Genomic DNA, 26,707 nt, shown 5'->3' on the forward strand with positions numbered 1-26,707 from the left:
GGTGATGTGCAAAGTTGATGTGGAATTTAAATTTATGTACCAACATGGCCCTTGAATCTTGAAAGACATTTGCTTGCTTCTTTTTATCAATTATTACTCAGAATCGACAGTTTGTGTATGTCTATGATATGTATATGACAATATATTTTATTTGTTAAAAAAAAATTACGTAATTTTGTTTTGTTTTACAGTTCAAAGAAAAACAAAAAAATATTTATAGTTCACTAATTTGTATAGAAATTTTTCAATTTATAAAAACACGGAATTCAAAGAGTTAATGCGTTTTGATATTTAAAATTGAGTTTATTTATGTACATCCATGTCATGGATATTGCAGTTTTACACCTTAGTGAAAATACCTTTTATTTTTTCGACTAGCTCTGAGTGAATATACCTGTTTTTAATATTTAAATATTTTTAATTGAATTCATTAAATATGCATATTTTAGTTTTACACATAAGTGAGAACTCTTACTTTCTGGTTGTGCCTAAACATAAATACCAATCAATCTTCTGTCTCAATCTCGATATACTTTCAATCAAAAATAAAAATTAAATTTTTTAGATTAGTAAGTCAAAAAAACAGCTCAGTTTTGTGTTTTTTTTATAGATATTTATATATACTTAAAGAATATGAAGTTTGGAAATATATAGATCATAACCTTTTCTGTAATTCTTCTTAAAGTAAGCATGTTTACTTTTAAATTTTATTAAAAACGCCGATTTACTCTTATTGATTTATTAATAAATATAAAAAATTATTATTTCTTAGTATAATTTTATGGTTTAGCATCTAATAATATGTGGAAAATTTTAAATTATGAAATAATATAGTTAAGGTAACAACATATGTATCAACATTTACTTGTTACTAAGGATGTTGCTAGGGGAGCATGATAAGTAAAAATATAACTAAGTTTTGAATTTCAAACTAGCATAACTTCTAAAATATTCCGATTTGTTTAAAACAACTTTGGGGAATTCCTTTTAGCGTAGCTAAGTATCTTTGTTGCAAAAATTAAGTCATTTAGAGATAGTGGGTTATTTTTTTGAATTTTTGTTGTTGTTTTGACACGGAATTACCCTTAAACGAAATAAATCTCAGCAAGCGTTAATTTTAATAAATGATGCATTAATGTATATAATTTAATTTAAGAAATAGTTTTATATAATTAACTCACAAGAACTTTTTTGCTAAAATAATTTAATCGTTTCGATAAAATATTTTAAATCAGTAATGTTTATTAATTAGATGTTATTGGTGCGTGGTAATTTTTGTGTACTTAAAAATAAAAAAAAAGTAAGTTTTTATTCCTAAAAAATTCAGTAAAAACTAAATTTCAATTTAAAAAGGGTGTTATGGAGTTAGAGGCAAGAAATGAAGTTTTCATCAAAACAAGAAAAAAAATTTAAATTTTTATCTTGATTTACTATTTAAAAAGAAGAAAATAAAAAACAATTATTGAATGTCTTATGAATTGATTGATGTTGATTAATGTTTTTACCAAAATCATCATTTAATCAATCAATTTATATATTTTCACTTTGATGATAACTGCATATACATACAATACTGAGGAGCGTTTACAAACAGTTATGATATGATGATATATAAAGACCTACGATGGTGTAAACCATTATTGTAAAACAATAATAACAATAATAATATTATTGTTATTACTGTTTTTAATAATAATATATAAAGCATTTATAATAATAATAGTAACAATAATAACAATAATAGTAATAATAATAATAATAGTATATATTATTATTATTAATAATAGCAACAACAATAACAGCAATAACAAAAATAACAATAATAGTAACAACAATAATAATGAAAATGACAATACTAGTAATAACATCAATAGAAAAAATAAAATAACAGAAAAAAAAAGAGAGAAAAGGATCAGAAAAATGTTAATCATAACTTGAAAAAGAAAAATTCAGCATTATAATTAACGAATTCATAAGTCTTTTTATTTATAACAAATATTTAAAAAGAAATAGAGAACTAGGTATATGTATAAAAACTTAATCAAAGAATTTCAAGGATGAATAAAGAAAACATTGAACTGTAAATAGTTCATTGATTATTTTTTTTTGAGAACTTATTTACATGGGTTATAAAGGCATTTCTATTTGTCATTTTGGAGTTTTTTTAGTTTCAACAGAAAGAGAGTTCCAACAATGAATTGGCTGATATGTGATTGGTTTAATGTCATACTTGTGTGTTTGTTTTAGAGGCAAAGTGAAGTTATAGCAAGATACAGATCTAAGATTATGGCTATGAATATCATTTGTGAATTTAAAGTAGCTATTGATGCAACTTGGCATGTTATTCTAGATAATGTCCCACACAAGTACTTATTTTGACAAGTAGATGAGTTTGTGAAGTTTTAAAATTTTAGAAAAACTATATAATATATTAGAATTAAAACTGTTAGGTTGAAAATAAACTATTCTTAATGATTTATTTTGAAGATTTATGTTTTTTTTTTAATGAATAGATGAACTTTGTCCTCATATTTCACAACTATAGCACAGATGGGAATTAAAAGCAGCATGGCAATATTAACCAAGGGTTTTGCAATCAAAACAAAATGCCTTATTTTGGTAAGCATTCCAATTGCTTGACCTAGTTTGATTGCTATGGATTTCATTTGTTGAATGGACAGAAGATTTTCATCCAGTAATATGCCTAAATACTTTATTTTGTTAACAATATTTAGTTTTTGACCACTGATTTTAAAATTAAGCTTGGTTTAAGTTGGTTTAAAATTAGGCTTGTATAAAATATTGAATCAACTTTGGGTTTAAAACAAAAATGGTTTTTAAACTTTTTTTTTTTTTATTATAAACAAGGTGCTTATTTTTTGGTAAATTTTAAGCCCAAAGCATTTTTTGAAGTGTTTTACTAATACACTTAAAATACCACCATCAAATTAAGTATTTGCAAATACACACACACACACACATAAATACATACATACATACATACATACATACATACATACATACATACATACATACATACATACATACATACATGTCTGTATTTATTCACACTTTTGTGCTATACGTATATTAATTTTGACATCTACATATGTTATTGAATGTCATGATTAAAAGTTAACAATAATGGTGATAATTCATATTGTTTGTTATTAAAAAGATCTTAGTTATGAAATGAGCAATATTGAAAATGTCAGTAAATCAAAATTCAAACCTTTCTAAAAAGCTTGACTATGAGAAAGATCCAAAGAAGTAAGTGCAATATTATATTTATTTAGCAAATATTTTCCTCAATTAATTTGAAGTGGAACAGTGGTTCAGAAATGCCAATTTAATTATTTAGAACTCTTGTTATAATTGTAAATGCTATTAAGTTAAAAACTCTCTCAGTGGAAATATTAATTTTTGAAAGATATTTTGCTACTACAGATCCACTAGACTAAAGCTAATAGGTTGGTACAAAAATAGTGTGATTTACTAGATTTTTCCACTAACCTATTATGTTTTATAATTTTTGCTATCACTATCAATACATCACTATAAATATTTCACTGTAAGTACATTAATATAAACATATCACTATTAGGGCCGAGTTTACACCCTCCTGGACCGAATCAGTTTTAGGGCTCAAAAATAGTTTGCCAAATTTTTTTCTGATTTTGTTGTTGTTGTCATAATCAAAGATCTTATCAAATTTAAATATTTTTAAAGAATTTTTTAAGCCCCTTAGGAACTAAATTTTTGTAATTTTTTTTTATAGCATTTTTTTTTGTCTGGAATTTTTCTTTGAAATAAATTTAAACATAAAACTACAATTTATTTTATTTCATTAATTCTTTTAAGACTTATTTTTCAATTTATTACATTTAATAGTTTTTCAGAATCTGAACATAATCTGCAGTGAAGCAAAAGCAAATAACATGTGTCTAATGTTATTTGTGAATCTTGCAAATTTTTTGAAACTAAGTCGTTCTTTCTAGAATTGTATTCTGAAAAACTGTTTGAATAGCAAATTCAAGCTCTTTCATTTTTGATAAAAAAATATTTTGTGCCTTAGCTCTGACAGTTACTTTAAAACTTCGTCTTCAATAATATCTGTGAGTGATCTTAAAATATTTTTACAACACAGCTTTATAACATTTACTGAATCTGATCTTGCACTCCATCTAGTTTTGAATAGTGCTTTGACCATATATGATGAATTTCTTTTTAGAAACAACGAAGCGAGTCATTTTAGACACAACGAAAATATTTTACAAGTCTGTTTTTTCTTAAAATTTTTTCTTACTTTCTATTTTTTTTTTTGGACATACTAGATGGATTATTGTAAGATAGAAATTGGCAATCTGAAAAGTTTTCTTAAATTTCATTCAAAATTTCACAGTTACTTTGACTAAGTTTGCACCAGTGTGACTTTTATTTTTTATAAATTGCAAGATTTGTTCTATTCATGTGATTTTTGATGCTCTGTTAGTTCATGTGATTTTTGATGCTCTGTTAGTTCATGTGATTTTTGATGCTCTGTTAGTTCATGTGATTTTTGATGCTCTGTTAGTTCATGTGATTTTTGATGCACATTTCTAAGAACCACACAAAGTTGATCATGATGAGATATGTCATGCATTAAATCTACTAACTACTATATAAATTCTATCTACTTCTATAAACTCTACATCTCTTACTACAGCTTTCATGAGTTTTTATTTGCCATTAGAAAAACTAGATTATCGCAAACTGTTTTAGATAAATAAAAAGTTTTGCCTATATCAATGTGACCATAATTTTTAATGTGTACTGAGAGGAATGGATCAAATTTTGCAACCAATTCAAGAAATTCAAGAAAGTTCCCATTGCTCTGTATTAAATAACTTGTTAGAACCTAATTTTTTTACAAATCACAGCAATCACACATTTTTAAAAAAAGTCTCCAATATACTTATTCTTTTTTAGTTTCTTCTTCAAGATTTCTGTCCAATGTGTTATGACTTCTTTGGATTAAATAAGTCTTCAATTCTTTTAGTATTCAACAGACTCAAAAAAATAAAAACTGCATTTTTCCAGCCTTTTAATCCAGTTGTAGCAAAATAAGAATTAGAAACCTTTAGAGCTTTACATAGAATCTTGAATAACATTTTCAGGATTTAGTTATTCGATCTAGTTATTCTGGTTCAATGAGTTTAAATTAAGAATAAAATTTTTCTTATATAATTTTTTCTTAAATTTAATAAAATAAGAGTAAATAAATAAGAACAAAGAACACGAAAATAATATTTAAAAAAATAATTCTCTGAAAACCTAAGAGAATTAAAATATTTTTTTGGGCCCCCAAAATTGTTAGCCCTAGGCTGCGACCTAGTTGGCTTATAGGTAAATCCAGCACTGATCACTATAAACACATCAATATAAATGATATTGTTTGTAATTATCATTTAATAAAATTAGAACCTGTTTTTTTTTGTTAGTATTAAGAAGGAAAATTATTAAGTAATTTGGTATTAACACAAATCAATTAAATTGTTTTTATAATTTTGGAGACTTTTGGAGAACAAAAAGTGTTAAGATTACTGCTTTGGTGTTTGATTTTCATTATAGTTTAATAAAAATTCTATCAAAAATACAAAGGGCTATGACTAAGGGGCTGTCCATTGATTATGTCAACAATTTTTTGGCGATTTATACCTCACCTTCCTCCCCCTTGTCAACAACTTGTAAAGCTTCCAGAGAACATTCAATATCTATATATATATTATACTTATATATATATATATTATACTTATATATATATATTATACTTATATATATATATATATATATTATACTTATATATATATATTATACTTATATATATATTATACTTATATATATATTATACTTCTGCTTATGTATACAGGTGTTAGGATTGTTTCTTATTGCAATACTGAAAGCCATAGCCATACAAGTATACAGAATTTAACCTTTTAAATATAGTTTATAAAAGTTTCATAAATTATTTAATTTACAATAATTTTTAATTGTCAATTAGTTATATTTTGAACATTTTTTAAAACTAAATTTTAATTTCTTTTTATGCCAATGTAAAACTTATATACCAATACAGAAATAAAATACTAGTATTTTAGTTCAATATTGGTATTGTAGTTTTTAATAAGTATAATGAAAAATCGAGACATAAAGTTAAAATCTTTGTGATATGTAATTAATTTGTAAACATTTTGAGTACTATTTTTTTGAGAAACGATTCTCCCTTTCGGGATGGCATCCCGCCTCACTTTGAGCACTGATTATGCCTAAAAGTACTTTAGACTAAATATTCACAGATAAACCTAACAATGTATTTGAATTAATGCATTTACCTCCTCTTGGCAACACCAAACAAGGACATTCTGTATTAATATGAGTTAGAACTAGATCTCATAATGCTAATAGATCCCCCTGGATCACATGAGAAATTAAAGATTTACATCAAAAGGTCACTATGGTTAAATTTATATTCAAAGAACAATAAACATGCTAAATACAAAATAAAATACAAAGCAGTTTACAAAGACTTAAAGAGTAAAGTAATACAAGCAAAACACTTATTTCAAAAGAATCTTGTAAATAAATCAACCCACAATCCAAAACTACTATTCAAATATATTAATAGCAAAAATAATTTAAAAGATACCATCCAAGCTTTAACATCCAATAGTAAACTAGTTAAAGAACCTAACCAAATAGTTAACATTATGAATGATCACTTTAGATCTGTCTTTACCAGGGAGAATACCAGTAACTATTAAAAAATAGTTTACCGATTCTCAAAAATTACTTTTTGTCTTACCCTTGTGAGATAGATAATATAATAACTGTTTAATTTGATTAAAGAAAAACTTCTTCATAAATATAAATCTTCTAAATAAATATAAATCTTCAGAACCAGACATGGTAAAATCAATAGTATTAAAACAACATGCATCTTTACTGCTCGCTATAATTTTAAAAAAATTGCTCAAAACCGGTACCAGTTAAATGGAAATTGGCAGACAACATAATATTCAAAAAGGAAACAGGCTAATTGTTATCAACTACAAATCAATTTCATTAACTTCAATAGCCTCTAAAGTACTCAAAAGTATTATATCTGACACAATATATAAACATATGTCAAATAATGGTCTATTAAGTAAATATCAACATGGACTTGTAAAGTTGAAATCTTGTTTAACAAATCTAATTGAAACAATGGACCTTTTGAGGAAATGGCTAGCAGAAAACAATCCAGAATGAATGGTCAGAGATCTGGCAATTACAATTTAATAGTGAAAGTGTTGTATCATGCACTTAAGAAAAAAAATATTTGGAATAAGTCAACTAGGTGACAAAATAAAAGCAGTCTCTGATATCGAAAAAGATCTTGGAATTAAAATGTCATTAAATCTCAAATGTAAATGTTGCATAACCAATTGTACATCAAAAGCTTATTCAATACTTGGAACGTCAAAAAATATTTTATCACATCAACGAAAAAATGTTTAAAATACTATGCATAACATTTATAAGACCCCATCTTGAATTGGCGATACAAGCATGGTGCCCATACCTTAAAGTGATATTATTGCACTTGAAAAAGTTCAACATTATGCCACTAAATAGATACCCCAGATTTGAAAACAAAGTTATGAAACAAGAATTAAAATAGTTGGCTTAAACACACAGGAAAAAAGATTTAAAAGAGGCAACTTAATTCAAATGTACAAATTATTTAAAAAATAAATAATATAGAACTAGATAGTAATATTTTTACCTCATATCAGCCCAACACAGGCCATAACTTCAAAATCAGAGGAGAAATTGTTAAAAACTGTAATCTTTGTCATAAATTCTTAGTCGATAGAGTTTCATTAATATGAAACAAAGTAGCAGATTTTATCATCAAAAAGGAAAGTTTGAACTTAATCAAAACTTGCATTGATAAATATCTAGTGCTATATGATTTGTAATTTATAATTTAATTTATTTACTTAGAAAAACAAAACAATGTATATGGTGTCAGTTTTTGCTTACAGCCTTGTTGGGAGTGAATCAGAATAAAATTAGTAAAAAATATAGAAGTTTTCGAACTACTACACCTTTCTATTATATTATATTATAATTTATAGTGTTTGATTAGAATTTTACAATTTTATTCAAGATTCCATGAAACTGTAACTCAATCACTACTGGTTGAAATTTTGCAAGAAGGATATCATGTGGCTTTTAGGGAATTATTTAATCTGTTACAAAATCATAAAGAACTTGGAGAACAATCTGAAAATCTTCTTTATATCAAAGAAAAATTAGTTATGGCAGAGCATGGAAGCAGGAAAGGTATAAAATATTTTTAGTTTTGAAATTTTTTAGTCATTTGAATGCAGACTTTTTTAATTTCAAATTTCAAAAGATGTGTGTATATATAAGTATCTGATAAAAACCACATTATAAGGTTTTATTATTATATTAAAATTGTTTTTAGTATTTTTGTATGACTTTAAATACAAAATATTTTGAAACCACTGGTAAAAGTGTTTTGATAGTAAAATTTAGAAAGGAAACAGAAAGCAAAAAAATTAATGATCAGGAAATGGAAAATAAGATAATAATGCTAAATTTATATAAGGACAAAAAAGTTGTATAAAAAAATGTCACCAACGGTGTAGCTAATTTACCTAGTTCTGGTAGTTTCCCAAACTATGTTGCTCTCAGATAATTCATTGCTAGCTCTTAAGTATTCTTTTTATGAAACTAATTTAAGTTCTGTTGTTTTATCTTTGAGTTGTAGTGTTGATAACTACTATCCTTTGACTAATAAAGACTCTAATAGTCATATGCTTAGCATAAACATATACTTAAATATCAGTTCACCTGTTTGTTGTAAAAGTTTGAATCCTCCTAATATTCTTGCAAATGCTTTTGTACCACTCAATCATTTTTCTTTTATTTTTTATTTTTCTCCTTCTTCCCAAGAAAAACTGTTTTGCTGCCTTGTAGGATACGCTTTTTTAGGCAAAGGCTAGGAGAAACCAACTCTGACTTAAAACACCCCCTGCCTTGGGACTCTTGTTTGATTAAAGGCTAGAGATGGTGTCTCGATAAAAATACTCATCTTGGGCAGATGTTAAATGCATCCAGCATTACTGTCTTGTAGAAGGCTTCCTAGGCAATGACTTAAGGGGTAAACAGATTCTATCTGTTGACCAGCCTCGCACCCCATCTTCATCTATTAGGCTCGCGCAGATGTATTTTTAATACATTGTTTCCGGTTTAGGATGTTGAATGCTGAATCTACTTGACTCAATGCATGGGTTTTGCTTGTGTCTCCGTTTTTATGATGAGGCAACTCATTCTATTATCTCCTAATGAGGGTACAGCATTAAAACCCAGTTTTATGGTTCTGAGGCCGGCTGGTAGTCAGGTTTCCCGAACTCTGTGGTAGCAGAGAGGCTGATTCCATCAACAGCTAAAAAATCTCAAAGTATTAACAGTGCTAAGTTGCGCATGGATGGTGCCCCTGTTTGTACTTTTGGTATGCATTGTCAAGGCCACATTTGAAGCCCTTTGTTTTCTTCTGTTGAGTCTTATCTCTTGCAAAGTTCACCAGACCTACTTGTTCTTTGTGAGACTAATTTAAGTTCAGCTGTTAGACTCTTCTGCACCTTGTGGTCCAGACAACATACCTGTTGTAGTCTTGCAGAAGTGTTCTCCGGAGCTGTTGTCTATACTTTCAAAACTATTTACCAAGTGGTTATCAGAGTCTTGTTTTCCAGCCTGCTGGAAAGCGGTATCTGTTATCCCTATCTTCAAAAATTTTGGAGAGTGATCTGATTTGTCTAACTACCGTCCTATTAGTCTTCTTCCTATCATAAGCAAGGTTTTTGAATCTTTAGTTAACAAACACTTAATCTCTTATCTTGAATCTAATAACTTACTTTCTGATTATAAATATGGATTTCAATCTTCTCGTTCTACTGCTTGTTTGCTAACAGTAATAACCGGTAGGTTTTATCGTGCATTACTCAGAGGTGGAGAGGTTAAGGCTATCGCTCTTGACAATTCTAAAGCTTTTGATAAAGTTTAGCATGCTAGTCTTCTCAATAAGCTTTCTTCTTACTGTGTAACTGGTAACATCTTTAAGATTATTAAATCTTTCCTTTCCATTCGTAGTATAAATATTATTCTGTAACTTCAGGGGTTCTTCAAGGTTTTATCCTTGGCCTTATACTCTTTTTAATTTACATTAATGATCTTCTAGATATTCACATCTAAGGTGGCATTGTTTGCTGATGATACTACCATTTATTCTTGTCTTGATAAGAAGCCAACACTCTCTGATTGCTTGGAGGAGGCATTTGAGTTTGTAATGGATCTCATTTCTGCTACAGCATGGGGCTCACAGTGGCTGGTGAACTCAAATTCAGATAAGTATCAATTTTTTTCAGCCAATCCTTATTACAATAATTTAGATCTTCCTATATTTATGAATGGTAATATACTCGATAAGTCATCTACCCTTCATCTTCTAGGATTAACTCTTACTTCTAATCTTTCTTGGAAACCATATATCAAATCAGTTGCAAAATTAGCATCTGCTAAGGTTGCATCTCTTTATTGAGCTCGAAACTTTCTTACTTCGGATTCTATTCTCTATCTCTATAAATCTCAAACTCGTTCTTGTATGGAGTACTGTTGCCATATTTGGGGCAGATCTTCTAATGATACCCTTTCTTTTTTAGACAAGGTGCAAAAATGCAATGTAAACATAGTTGGGCCTACTCTTGCAGCCAACCTCCAACCATTATCACATCGTCATAATGTTGCTTCTCTTTCTCTTTTCTACAAGTACTATAATGGACACTGCTCTGAAGAGCTAGTGTCTCTTGTGTCATCTACTAAAGTTCATTCTCGTGTTCCTCATTATTTATTTAATTCTCATCCTTTTTTTGTAACTGTTTCTAAGTGCTCCAAAAACTCTTATTTGTCTAGTTTTTTTCCTCAAACATCAGTTCCTTGGAATTCGTTTCCTTCATCTTGCTTTAATGATTTATATAATTTGCAATCTTTTAAGTTGTCTGTCAACTTAAAAGATTGACAGACAACTTAAAAGACAAACTTCATCTTTTTACTTCCAGTAACTTCCAACTCTAATTAGTGGTTGTTTGCAGCCTTGTTGAGAGATGTTAAAACAAAAACAAAAAAAAGCAACAACATCAAAAAGAGTGCTGACCCTTGTTGTTTCTGATTAATTCAAACTCTTTTACTTTATCCTTCAGCCAATATTGCCTCAGAAACAAAGGATCCGTGGTTTGAATCCTACCTTTAGGCAAGTTGGGAAAGAGTAAACTTCCTATTAAATGCTCTTCCATGGTGCTCTGTGATAAGATTGTAAGGACTTTTTGGGTCATCTAAATAAATAAAAAATTGTTGCTATTGGTGACTTAAATGCTCATCATACTGACTGGCTCAAAATTATTGCTCTGACCCCTCTAACTTTTACCCAAATAGTTTTTTTTGAAATCTTTAATTACTAAATGTCTAATATCTCATTTTAAGTAAAACAGCTCACTCTCTGACAATAATTATTGATTCTTTTTTTCTACTGCTGACTTTTGGTCAAAGCTCTAACTTAACAATAAAAAGTTCATATTTTGAATTTTTTTAATTTATATATAGATTTATAATTATGCTAGCAGTATTAAAAAATGACACTAAAAATGCTAGTAAAAAATATCAGTTATATATATATATATATATATATATATATATATATATATATATATATATATATATATATATATATATATATAGTATATATATATATATATATATATATATATATATATATATATATATATATATATATATATATATCATAAAAGCGCAACCCCCCCCCCCCCCCAAACCCCGTAAAACAAAAAAATTTCAATTATGTTTATACAAGAAACTGATAATTTTATTGTATAAAAACCCCAAAGAACTATTAAACAAAAAAAGCAAACTAATATCCAAGTGTCACCATGAGAGCAAATATTTGCTGGACAACCACAAACCGAAAGATTAGATTTTTCTAATGCATTTTTTCTTGTACAGAATTATTTTCCCACATGAAAAAGTCAGATTTTTAACCTGATGATTGCATTTAACATGAAACTTATAGTTGTAAAACATATGTAGTTTTATTTATAAAAAAGAAATATATAAATACAGCTCTATTTTGATTTAATTTATTTTAATTTACTTTAATTCATCAAGCACTCTCCTGAAGATATATGCAAGCCAAATCACATATGCATATATATACATATAAATATACATATATATATATATGCATTTATATATATACATATATATATATATATATATATATATATATATATATATATATATATATATATATATATATATATATATATATATATATATATATATATATATATAAATTTTATTCTGATTTACTCGCAACAAGTCTGTAAGCAACCACTATTAAGTCATTAGAAAAAAAGAAAAGAATTATAGAGCAGGGAAACAGTTGACAGAAGACTTGAAAACATGAATACGGTAAAGAGTTCCAAAGAGTTGAAGTGCAGGGAAAAAAAAACTAGACAAATAAAAGTTTTTAGAGCATGCAGGGACAGATATAGTAAACGAATGAGACTTTGCTGAATGACGAGTCAATGAAGAATGAGTTTTAGTTGATGGAACTAGAGATGGTGGCTCCTTTGAGCAGTGTCTATAATAGTATTTGTAGAAAAGAGAAAGAGATGCAACTTTGCGACGATGGGAAAGCTTAGCAGATAGAGTGGTTCCAACTATGTTTACAATGCATTTTTAAACCTTGTCTAGAAGAGAAAGAGCATCATTAGAAGAACCAGCCCAAATATGACAAAAGTATTCCATAAAGGGACGAATAAGAGATTCATAGAGGTAGAAAACGGAATCAGGAGTAAGAAAATGCCGAGCACGTTAAAAAAAAGCAACCTTGGGGGTGCTAATTTAGCAGTCAATTGTATATATGGTTTCCATGAAAGGTCAGTAGTAAACAATAATCCAAGAAGGTGTAAAGAAGAGGACTTTGTAAGAGGATAGCCATTCATTAATATAGGAATGTCGATAGTATTGCGATAGTGGTTTGCATTAAATAACTGAGTTTTTTTGGAGTTAAAATTTACTCAAGTCACTTCGAGCCCCAATCTGTTCCAAAAGTGAGATCGGATTCAAGATTGGCTGCCTGTTCTAAGCAATCAAAAAGAGAAGATTTTTTGTCAAAACAAAAGTTTATTGTGTTGTGTCAAAAGTAGCTACTTTAGATGTAAGGTTGTCAGGAAGATCATTAATGTAGGTAAGAACAAAACAGGTCCAAGGATAGAACCTTTAGGTACCCCAGAAGTTACTGGAAATGAAGAAGAGTGTTGGCCTTCGAGGATGACTTTAATAAAGCGATTGGAAAGAAACGGTTTGATAATCTCACAACTTTTAGATATGTCAAAAGCAATAGCTCTAGCCTCTCTGCCTCCATCTAATGCACAATAAAATCTTTCAGTCACAGCAGTTAGCAAGTCAGCCATAGAGCGAGAGGATCGAAAGTCTTATTGATTGTCTGATAGTAAGTTGTTTGACTTAAGATGGAACATGAGAAATTTGTTGATCAAAGACTCAAAGACCTTACTAATAATAGAATGAGATATGACTTTAGCAACGGCAGCTAGAGTGATTTGAATGTCTAACAATGGATTAACCTATTTAATTGGAATTGAAGGAAAAGAATGGCCGTAAGATTCAAAAGTCCAATTAGAAGAAAAGTTTTTTGCAAATAGTTCTGCCTAATCCTTGAGAGATATTATATGATCAGTCCCAGTAATCAGAGATAAAATGTTAGACCTAGCTTTGTTAATGACACTGTTGAAGATTTTCCAGAAGTCTCTAGTGCCTAACTTCTGAGATAAGATACAAGATTTAGTGAACTTTGAATAATGGAGCTTAGCATCAAACAACATCTTTTTACATCGATTTCTTGCATCAATAAATAGCTGTTTGTTCTCTAGAGAGTTGTTCTATTGAAAAAAGATTTTAAAATGATTACAATTAGATATAGCAGCTGCACAAAAATGTGAGAACCATGGAATAGAATAAGTCTTGACTTGGAACTGACAAAAAGGAATAAAAGCATCCATTCCTGCCTGAATCCAGGAGATTATGTAAGAGGCCCATTTATCAGCTGAGAGAGTAAAGATATTAGTCCAAGGACTGATATCTTTACTCTCTCACAAAGTAAAGTACAAAAAGAATCCCAGTTAGCTTTAGGGTAGTAGTAAGTAGTACGATGATAGGGTGAGTCTGAAAAAGAAGTACAAGATAAAAAATTTAAAGAGATCGCTGCATGGTCAGAACCATCTAAGGGAGAAAAAGGAGAAACTGAACACAAGCTAGAATCAGAGATAGGACATAAATCAAGAAGTTAAGGTAAATGATTAGGGTTGTCAGGAAAATGAGTCACAAAGTTAATTATTTGAGTAAGAGATTGAGAAATGCAGAAGTTATAGACTTTAGTGCCACCAGGGTCAATGGCGTTAGTGCAAGTGTGATGAGCATTAAAGTCACCAATAACAACAATATTGGCAGAGGGGTTAAGAGAGAGAGCATGGTCAATTTGATCAGAAATTACATTTTAAAGAGTGCAGTCTTGGGAAGAAGGAGAACGATAAAGAATAAAGATAGTGGAATTTAAATTAGTCTTATCAAGAGCAAGCAAGTCTGGTGAAGATTGCAAGAGGTACAATTCAACTGATAGAAAGTTGCTTCACAGACCTCAAATATTTGTAAAAGATATATATAAATATAGGTGGTGGAGATGGTTTTCTATGTTTAATATTTTGGGTTACTTTTTTCATGATTTACATTTAAAGAGAACCATTCTATTTATCATTCTAGGCAGGAAACAATGTAACACAAATTTACATCTATGTTAGCCTAATAAATGAAGAAGGGGTTTAAAGCCGGTTAGCAAAATTATTTTGCTTACCCCTAGAATCTTTGTCTGGAAGGCCTTCTACAAGACAGTAGCTGGATGCAGTTAACATCTGCCTAAGATGAGTATTTTTATAAAGACACCATCTAGTCTTTACTCAACCAGGAGCCTTAAGGCAGAGGAGTTTTAGCTGGATGCAGTTAACATCTGCCTGATGTTAACTGCATCCAGCTGATATTTTTATCAAGAGACCACTACCTTAAAACATTAAGCATGATATATTGGAAATGCATTAGGAAAAATATTACATCTAAACAAATACTAGAGATTTAGGAAAGCGTAGGTTTAAAGTTGAAGTAATGAGCTCACACTGCATCAAAACAGATTTAAACATTTAAACAGAACACAAACATAAAGTGACTTATGGGTGAGTAAACACCACGCTAGAGGTTCAAACAGAACACAATTACACATAGAGTAACTTACGGATGAGTGGTTACGTGCCAGAGGTTTAGACAGAACATAAATATGCGGATAGCAACTTACAGGTAAGTCAACTGCGCCAGAGGTTTAGACAGAACACAAACATACATATAAAGTAGATTAAAGGTGAGCTAAAACAGTAACTAAGACACCTCTAACTAGATAAAAGACACACACAAAAAAAATTAAAAATATATATATATATATATATGTATATATAAATATATATGTATATATTACTATAGGCATGACCAATATTGAACAGTACTGATGACAAGAAGCAAACTCTTTCCAGCCTTTGCTTAGAAAGCGAATCCCACAAGGCAGCAGGACATGGAACAGGTTGCACTGGGTTGCATGTTACCAGTATCAGGGTGATCATGAAGATCATACACCTGACCTGACTTGTATATATATATTTATATTTTATTTATTTTATTTTGTATTTATTTTACTTATTTTATTTATATTTTACTTGTATATATATATTTATATTTTATATATATATATATTAGAGATGTGCTGGAACTATGACATGCCCTGATTCCAGGTACCTGGAAAAAAAAAGTCTGAGTCTGGGTACCTGGCACCAAGTCTATTTTAAAAAGTTGGAATAAAAGCTTATGAAATCTCTTGCGCTGAATTGTTTTTACAAAATAATGCTGATTAATTTGTGCTAATTAAGTTTGCCTAAATATATTAAGTTTCTTTTTAATAAACAACTTGAAGTCACAAATTCAAATTACGTAAACTTAAGTGTAAACTCGATGTCAGTAAATATTCTTTCTCCTTCAGGGTTGTTAATATTTAGAATAACTTGCCACACAATAAAAAGAAACTATTCAAATATCTGTATAAATCAATTTCCTTTTTGCAATATATTTTGATCATTTTGCAAAAATATATTTAAAAAAATATTTCAAGTGAGACACATCTACATTGAGTAAATAGGGCTTTGTGGTTATTGACTCCATAACACTCTTAAACTTATATCAAGAAGTTTATTGGTTGAACTGAAAGCAATCCTGTAAATAATGTTTCTACACAATTTAAAGTACCGTCTAAACAAATAGTTGCACATAAGATTTTTTATTAAAATGGTTATAGCACTTAAGGTTATTGTTTATTTCTTTTAAGATACCCGGTGCTGGGTACTGCATCAAAATGGCTGATTTTGGGTACCCAGGAAAACAGCCAAATTACCGGGTCCGAACCAGGTGCCCGGCACATCACTAACATGTATATATCTTTAAAATATATATATATATATATATATATATATATATATATATATATATATATATATATATACATATATATATATATGTATATATATATATATATATGTATATATATATGTATAGATATATATATACATATATATATATATATATATATATATATATATATATATATATATATATACATATATATATATATATATATATATATACATATATATATATATATATATATATATATATATATTATATATATATATATATATATATATATATATATATATATATATATATATATATATATATATATATATATGTAAATTATGTTAGTGTATTTTACAAATAGAGTGCTCAATGTTCTTAAAGAACAGAGCAATAATAAAAAACACTTATCTAACTTTTTTCTTCAACTTGAAGTTTCACCATTGCTGGATCATCAGGAAGAGTTACTAAATCTTTTTTTTGTTTTGTTTTTTCTTTGAGATATATATATATATATAAATATATATATATATACATATATATATATATATATATATATGTATATATATATATATATATGTATATATATGTATATATATATATATATATATATATATATATATATATATATATATATATATATATATATATATATATATAGATTAATTTCAGGTGATTTTGAAACATTGTGTGAGTCACAGCTATTGTTAGCAAAATATTTTCAAGAAAAGGATTATAATTCACTTGCCAATTTGTATTATGAAAATTCATACCAATCAAGTTGTAGAATTAAAAGTGACAACAGAAAGAAGGAAGCAGAAACAGTTTATTACTTAGGTAAGTTTAAAGAGCTTGAACAAGATTATTTTATGGCACAAAAGCATTTTGAGCAGCTGAAGTCCATAACTAAAGGGTGTGATTGGTATCAAGAAGGTGTTCTGTTTTTTAAACTTGCTTGTGAATGTCTCCAAAGAATTTATATTAAAAGCGTGCATAAGGTAAACATTTATAATAAATTTTACTTTGTATAAGATTAAAAATATTAAAGTTTGTATACTTGTATGTATGACAAAAAATTTACAAGTAATAATAATAATATAACAAAGAATATATAAAGAATAATACTTGTAATCGTACTTGTAAGTGTGACAAAATACCAAGTTTTTCAGTATAGCAGTAACACCAAAATTACTTTTTCAATACTGGTAAAATTGATATTACATACCGAACTTAAAAAGTTCTATATGTAATACCAATTAAAATTTTTTTAAACAAGTTGATGTTTGTCGCCATATGTATATTGGTAAATTAGACATTAGACATTAAATTTGAATTAGACATTCAAAAGAATGTTCATTAGAAAGAACAACAAACATCTTAAAGAATTATCAAATTGAGAAAAGATATTTTACTACAAGCTTTTAATATTTGCAAAAACTGTCAACAAAAAAACAATTATTTAGCCTTATTTGCATTCAATAATATCCTAGCATTTAATTACAATTTGTGTAAGATTTACTGTTAATATTGTTTTATTGCAAAATAAAGTGAGTTTTATTTTCATTAGTTGATAAAAAGTGAGCATTTTTTTTTAATTTCTTATTTGTTTTACATGTTTTCAGTGAAGTTACAAAATAACCAAAATACTGTTCATGTTTTAAGTGAAGTTTCAAAGTAACCAAAATACTGCTCATGTTTTAAGTGAAGTTTCAAAGTAACCAAATATGTTTATTACTGATTTTATTTAAATAGATTATGTTTAAATATACAATTATTATAAATTAACTAGAATAATGCTTATAATAAAAAGTTTTGTAGGCATTAATAAAGTTTACATGTTTTTAAAATAATTTAATTGAAAAGAAAAACTATTTGCTACTTTTGGATTAGGAATACTTAATCTTGGTTTCTTCTGATTTTTAAAAGTTCATACTGACACGTTTTATTTACCATCTATTGTATTTTTAATTTTAAAAACTGTATAAAACAATAATATAGCAATATATTAAAACAACATATAATAACTTTTTATATGTTGTTTTATTCTGCTTTTTACAATAATAATTAAATATGTGTTAAAAATAAGAGCAATTTTCATTGTAAGTTTAAATAAATATCTGTTTACAAACCAAAAAAAAAAGGTAAAATGCTGTGTTTACTTTTTTAAATTTTTAAGTGAATATTTAAATATAAAAATTTAAATATGAAAATGTCTGAAAATTTCAAATTTTTTCCTCTTTTAATCTTAATTTTTTTAGTCTTTAACGATAAGTTTTAAAAAAGTTTTTATTGTGTTGTTATAAACCATATTTTACTCTATTTTTTTGAACCATATAATAAGTATGACATGCAGGGCTTTGGAGCTGAGGTTTAAAAATTGGCTCTGGCATCAGGCTCCATTAGAATTTAAAAAAAATTCTAATGGAGCATTGGAAAATTGCATATTTTGCATTGGAAAATTGTTGTTGTTTTATGACAGTAACTTAAGTACTATTAATAATTTATTAATCAAAATCTTGATTCATCCTTAAAAATAAAATATCTAAAATATCTGGTTTTAGTGAAGAAAGCAGATCGATCAATATAAACTTAAGTGCAGAAGTAGCCTCTCTACGCTTGCTTGTGAGACAGACATACAAGTGACTACTCTGCATGCTTCTTGTATTCTTTTTGGGTATTCTTCAATTCCATCTGATTTCACTTTTAAACATTTTTCTATTACCCTACAGTCGTCTATAAAACTTGTATTAAATTTTTATCATTAAAATTAATTTTGGTCACACTTTTCCTTTTTTCTTTTTTATCAAGCTCTTTTTTTCTCTTTCTTTCAAACTCCTTTTCGTCATCGGAATTAGATTCACTTAAAACTGAAAGATGGCTTAGCAGTATTTGTTATTTCTTGACTTTCTATTATATTTTGGCATTTCTTTTATAAATTTTTTCTGCTACTGTTTTTAAGCCTTGTTTTGCTCATATTAACTGGTTTTCTTCAAACATAATTCTATATCTAGCATCAACATAAACTGCAGTTAGAAATGTATCATTATTGAAAAGTTTTTCTTCTTGTTTCTGCATTGATTTAGAAATGTTTTCCGCAATTAGTCCTTGATTATTCTCTAGGTCAGATTTCAATTTCAACCATTCCTTGAACTCTCCTGGAGTGATGTCGATTCCTTGAAGTTTAACTGTCACATCATATGGTTTTTTTAAAAAATCGCGAAGATGACTCAACTCATTCCATATTTCAGGGCATAGAAAGAATATCTGATCAACTGCAGCAAATTACTTACTCAGTGGACGTAAAAGTTGTAATCGTTCAATCATTCGGAATGTAGAATCCCGGTGTGTCTCACTATGCAAAATTGGAATGACCTTGTATTGCTTCCTTGCTAAACATATTGTATGAGAGGTTTTTAGTTTCTTCACAACATAACAGACTTTTGCCAAAAATGGGTAATTTTTTTTTTAATAAAGCATCACAAATAGCTAGCTACAAAGTGTGAATAACACAGCGCATCATCTTAATGCCGATAAACAATTGTTAACACCATTCTGGGAGGAAAGATTTTCTTCCCAAGCTGCTGCACTTTCTTCCTCATTTGTTTTCTGTTGTAAAAACTCCTCTTTTTCTTCCTGCAAAGCTTTATTTTGAAAATTTTCATCACCTGAATATTCGTTTAAAAGTGTGATTGCTCTAATCATACTGGCTGCATTGTCTGCACTTGCACATATTATTTGATCTTTGCTGATGCCAAATATTTATTGAGTATCTTCCACCATTTTTTGATAGCAGCAGAGTTATGCTGTCTTTTTGTATCTACCAGTGCCAAAGTTTTAACTTGACTTTTTCCCACATAATAATATTAAATATTTATTTGGTGTCGAGTTATTTATTTGGTATAGATTGGCTGCAGCTATCTTCACATAAATAAATTTCTGTAACAATATCTCCCTTATTACAGCTTTCTTTTTTTCAGCAAATTTGTTAATCAAATTGCATACAGAATCGTGTCCCGTACTGAACCCAAAAGTTTTACCTAATTGGCCTGTAATCAACTGAAATCTTTCATCTGCAAATGTTTTCAATAAAACTCTGTTTTTCACTACTACTTTAATAATTCCCATTTTAAAAGTTTTAGCGCTAACTTGATTTATTGTTCTACTACTAGTGATAGCAAAAGAATCTTAGGTAGACTGTTTATTTTTTTTAGTGTTGAAATTTTGTGTGAAATAAGGCTTATATCAGGTTCAACAATTTTATACTTTGATAGATGTGATCTTTCCAAATGCCGTTTCATATTGTAAACTTTAAAAATCACTTTATCATTTATTTTTTCTGTAATCTTACATGTAGCCAGTTTTGTACTTTTATCAATTGAAAAATACTTATCTAGAAACCTCTCAGGATTGTTTTAGTTTGAAGCCATTTTTATTAAAAACTATGGAAAACATTTGTTTTGATTTTAATATATTTTTTAACTTGATGATGTCAAACAGTACTATTTCCTTAGTAATTTAATTGAGAAAGAACTGTTAAATGTCGCATAATCCAAAAACCATATCTGATTGGCTAGAATTTTGTCCCTACAGGCAATATTCGCTAAGTTAAATCCTGTCATATGAAAGTGGCTAATACTATAATATAAGTCTTTATAAATCTGTATATTCACATTAAGTTAATAAATTATTTTTAAGTTATCATAAATAAACAATTCATTTGTCTACAAATATTATTATAAAAACTGAACTATTTTTTTATTTAGTTGGATCACGATACAGAGAAAGTGAAAATTCTTGATATTTTGAACATGGCTTATTTAACAGCTAAAGAAGGTATGGCAGTTGTTTATTTCTAGTTGCTTTATTGTTGTTATGGTTATTGTTGTTATGGTTATTATGATTACTACTAAAATGTGATGCATCATGATAGTCAAGCTTCATGCTCAGTTTATAATGGCTTTAAATTATGTTTAAAGATAGAGAATCTTTGATTTATAACAAACAAACAAAAAAACCCCAATTGGTTGGTGATGTAACATTTTCTAAGATATTTTTAACATAGAAATGTGAAATCCTAAGGCACTCTAAAAAAAGTGGAGAAATGACAGAAGTCTAGTAAGGATACTCCATGGAAATGACGGAAGTCTAGTAAAGAAACTCCATGGAAAAATGGGAATTAGATAAAGGTAAAGAGTCTGATCAATTTTTTCAGAAAAAGTGTTAAAATGAGAGCAGTTCTAAAGAGAAGGAGCGTGATAAAAGAAATGAAGGAGTGTGATAAAAAAATGGAGGAGTGTGATAAAAAGGTGCTAAAATAGTATCATTTAAAATATAGATGTAGCCATTTTGTATTTATATCGCTTATATTTTCCTAATGTAAATGTTTTAGTAAAAAAAGTTACATAGCACTGTAAGCAGATAAAATTAGTTTGTAGTAATAATACCATATAAATACCATTATTTTAAGCACATATAATCTCTTATATATAATCATATCTTATCTTCTTATGATCTAATTTTTGTAATGTTGACTTTTGGCTTTAAGGTTAACAAATATAAAAAAGATGAATATTTATAAATTTACAAGTTATTAAATTTTCAAGTATTTAGGTGGTAGCTCTGAATCTCTTCGTGAAGTTATTTATGTTACTGGTGAAATTCATTGTAGCTTCGGAGAATTAAAGGATGCTATTCGATACTACAATGAATACTTTGAAATAAGCAAAATTAATGGAGACAATAAAGGAATTCAAAAAGCTTATCAAGCACTTGCAAGAACTTATCAAAGGTATTTTTTATATATTAGAAAACATATAATAGAAATCATATTTTTTCAAGTAAGAAAAAGAAAGTGTATATTCTCACATTGTTTCTTAAGGTGAGAGGGATTTAAAAAATTAGCCAAAATTTAAAAAATTTTATATCAGAAATTCACCCTATGTTAATGATGTCTTTTGATAATGATAATGTAAGAAATTCACCCTAGGAACATTACTTTAGACTTGCTCAAGTCTATTTACTCTAAGTCATGTTACTCAAGTGTTTTCCAATATTTGTTGCATGAAAATAGATATATACTTTTGATCTGTTTTTTGTAATGTAAGACTTTTGGTTTTAAGGTTGACAAAAATAAAAAACACTATATAGGCATTCACCCTTGTAAATGCCCAAAATAAAAATAGTTGCATTCTTTTGTTTTTTGAAGAAATGTAACAAAAGTATAATAAAATATACCTGATACCTGAAGGCCCGAGTTTTGGGTTATGATTTGAGTTTGTTACTTATTTTGCATTGGAAAATTTTAAATCTACATTTCAAAAGTGTTCCTTCTCACCCCCATTTTATGGTATATAAAATGCCGAATATCTAATGAAAATCCAGTTGGGGTATAAATTTGGATAAATTATATGTAAACTTTTATGCAAACTTATATGTAAACTCTTATGTAAACTTCTTCATTGCATTTAACAGTATTAATAACCAATAAAGATTTTTAGAAAATAGCTTTTTTCTATCGCTAAATGGGCTAATTAAGACTTTTTTTTTTCTTACTTTAAAATTAGTTAGAAGGTTGCTATTTTTTATAAAATAATTTTGCCATGTAATTGATTTTAATTATAATTTATTTTACTTCTTATTTTTATTTGTTCCTTACTTGTATGTTATTTTTACTTATATGTTATTTTTACTTGTATGTTATTTTTACTTGTATGTTATTTTTACTTGTATGTTATTTTTACTTGTATGTTATTTTTACTTGTATGTTATTTTTACTTGTATGTTATTTTTACTTGTATGTTATTTTACTTTTATGTTATTTTTACTTGTATGTTATTTTTACTTGTATGTTATTTTTACTTGTATGTTATTTTTACTTGTATGTTATTTTTACTTGTATGTTATTTTTACTTGTATGTTATTTTTACTTGTATGTTATTTTTACTTGTATGTTATTTTTACTTGTATGTTATTTTTACTTGTATGTTATTTTTACTTGTATGTTATTTTTACTTGTATGTTATTTTTACTTGTATGTTATTTTTACTTGTATGTTATTTTTACTTGTATGTTATTTTTACTTGTATGTTATTTTTACTTGTATGTTATTTTTACTTGTATGTTATTTTTACTTGTATGTTATTTTTACTTGTATGTTATTTTTACTTGTATGTTATTTTTACTTGTATGTTATTTTTACTTGTATGTTATTTTTACTTGTATGTTATTTTTACTTGTATGTTATTTTTACTTGTATGTTATTTTTACTTGTATGTTATTTTTACTTGTATGTTATTTTTACTTGTATGTTATTTTTACTTGTATGTTATTTTTACTTGTATGTTATTTTTACTTGTATGTTATTTTTACTTGTATGTTATTTTTACTTGTATGTTTTTTGCGTTATGTGCAAATCAGTTAATCATTTAAACAATATTAAAGCAAAAAACAATGAAAATAATACATTTAAGTTTTAAGCAGAACACATATAAGTATTCATGTTCTCTTTTTTTTAAATCATTTTGGTTAAAACGCTTCAGGACTTGATGTTAAATTTTTTTTATTATGCTTAGTATGAGGTTATCATTTTTTTTTAATGTGAAAATCATTTAGTCGTGCCAGAGAGAGATTTAGAAATAGGTTATTATTTTAATGTATTGCATTCCGATGTAATAGGTTTTTTTCTAATGTATTAATGTTCTAATGTATTAATGTTCTAATGTGTTAGGCCTCTTTTGAGCAAGAGTTATTTTTAAAGATATATGTTGAGACAAGGAATTGTTTGTCTCTATACAAATAGAAATTATAGAAATTAAAAAAAAAAAGTGAAACTCTTAAAAATACTGGAACTTTGTTGTGCAGTGTTTGCAAGAGTTTCACTTGAAGCTTGTTGTTGTTAAGCAGTGCACTGCTTAATCATCTGAGATTAACTACACACTGCAGTGTGTAGTTAATCTCAGGTGACTTTGAATTACCTGCTGTATATGCTCTAAATGCAATTTGATTGGACTGCCGGATCTAGGTTGATCTTGCAATACTACATTACATAAGCACTTTGCTGTTGCCTCAGACACCAAACTCTGACTTATCCAACTGAAAATATTGCATGTGGTTTGGCTGCTGTATGATTCAATTAAAACTCATAAAACGGGCTTAATGATGGTCTTTAACCTTGTCCTTATTTTAATATATTGAAGTTACAATGCAAAAGTTTTAATTGGTCTGAAAGGTTGTTATATACATACACACACTTTATATACATTCAAATGCTCATTCAAGTGCTCATTACTTTTTAGCCTAACTAATAACTGTGCAGTAGTGCACAGAACACTTTTTTTGTAATTCAGGTGTCGTTTCTCTTACACAACTATATTTTGGTTTGAGCAGAAAAAATGTTTAGGGTGAATACAGAGGTGAAAATGTAAACAAAAAAGCTTCAAAGTGAGATCCAAGATTATAAAAACTATTTTTATACGGTTTACAAAATATTACTAAACATATAAAATACAAAAATTATTTTTATATGGTTTACAAAATATTACTAAATATATGAAATACAAAAAATTATTTTTTATATGGTTTACAAAATATCTAAAATACAAAAATAAACTAAAATAATGACTTTATTTCGAATTAGTATATTATAAATAATTGTATTTAAATATTTCTTAAAGTAAATTTTTTTGTAATAGATGTATAAATATTTCAAATGTTACATAAATATTTTTATTTTAGTGCTGCTAATATAGAAAAAGCTTTAGAGTTTTTCAAAAGGTTGCTAGATGAAGCAGAAAGGTCTCATGACGATTGCTGTGTTTTTAATACATGCCAACAAATTGCAGCTCTTTATAATTCAGAGGTAAATTTTTAATGTGGTCTTTTTTACATTAAAACTAAAGCTTATTTGTCATTTATTAGTATAAAGAGGATTCTTTCGTGTACTTTCCATTAAAAATAATAAATACACTTTAAATCAAATAAGGTAGGAAATGAGCTGGCGACTAAGTTACAAAATTTTTTTGAACATGTTTTGCATGGGGATGATGAGGGGGGGGGGGGGACCTTTCCAGTAAAAGTGAGTATAACTTTTAGCGCAGCGTAACGAAAGTGAGTAATTTTTTAATGTTCGTTATCTTCTTATACTTACCCCTCTTGGGTGCCACGGGCAAATAAATAACTAAAGTTTTAACTAGCTAGTACTAACTTGTTTAAATAATTAGTAATATATTTAATTTTTTAGGGAAATTACGAGCTATCTGTAAAGTTTTACGAGAAAGCTCTTGCTATCTCGAATTATCGTAACGATGAATGTTGTAGGAGTGATTACGCTATCGCATTGGGAAATTTTATGTTAACCGATTATGCAACTAGTATAGTAGCTAATAATAAAGAATCACTTTTAAAAATATTAGATTGGAAATGCGAAAGAAGTGGATTTTATCCTTGTTAGACTAAGTTGAAAACTTGTTTGATGCTTGCGTATGCGCATGCGTGTTTGGGAAAATATGATTTTAAATTGACTTTTTTGTTAATGAAGGTTTTTTTTTGAATAAAAAACAACAACAATATTTTAATGTTTCTATAATAAAAAAAGGTTAGGTAAATCTTTTTCATGTATTATACATTATATTATAAATAAGACTATTTTTAATTTATAAACTAAATAATGATATTATTAAAACAGCATTGTACTAAAAAAATTCTCTTTTAAGAAAAATATTTTCAGGGGGTGCTACCAGCCCTTACTTAGTGCTCAGCCCTTCTACCCAACCTAGGTTACAATACAAGCAAAAATGTGTAAAAATTTAGTAACTAGAAAATAAAAGTAAAATAAAGTAACTGCAAACAAACATGCTTAGTCTAACAAATGTATGTATGTATATGAATGATATTGTATATTTTTGGAGCCCATTTACATAACGCGTTAAGTCCGAGTAAATTGATTTTGAGAAAACGACGAAAACCTTAACTACTCTTAGTTGCGCATCAACAAAAATTGATATTT

The 26,707-nt window shown here is 27.5% G+C and overlaps 1 protein-coding gene across 3 annotated transcripts; it reads left to right on the forward strand.

The window, feature by feature from the left end:
• The first annotated feature begins 608 nt into the window (after positions 1 to 608).
• LOC136088742 (tetratricopeptide repeat protein 29-like) lies at positions 609 to 26,338 on the forward strand. Of its 3 annotated transcripts, none has more exons than XM_065813297.1 (8): positions 609 to 684; positions 2,248 to 3,270; positions 8,192 to 8,367; positions 17,377 to 17,702; positions 21,468 to 21,537; positions 22,315 to 22,492; positions 25,438 to 25,561; positions 25,943 to 26,338. In XM_065813297.1, exons 2-8 carry the CDS (start codon positions 3,209 to 3,211, stop codon positions 26,150 to 26,152), a joined length of 1,146 nt encoding a protein of 381 aa, XP_065669369.1. In that variant the 5' UTR covers positions 609 to 684; positions 2,248 to 3,208; the 3' UTR covers positions 26,153 to 26,338. The 3 variants fall into 3 exon arrangements, with proteins under 3 accessions (XP_065669369.1, XP_065669370.1, XP_065669371.1); XM_065813298.1 differs by having other exon boundaries at positions 3,179 to 3,270; XM_065813299.1 differs by lacking the exon at positions 2,248 to 3,270.
• Positions 26,339 to 26,707: the final 369 nt, after the last annotated feature.

Source organism: Hydra vulgaris, chromosome 12 (genome assembly GCF_038396675.1).
Source record: "Hydra vulgaris chromosome 12, alternate assembly HydraT2T_AEP".
NCBI lineage: Eukaryota > Metazoa > Cnidaria > Hydrozoa > Anthoathecata > Hydridae > Hydra > Hydra vulgaris.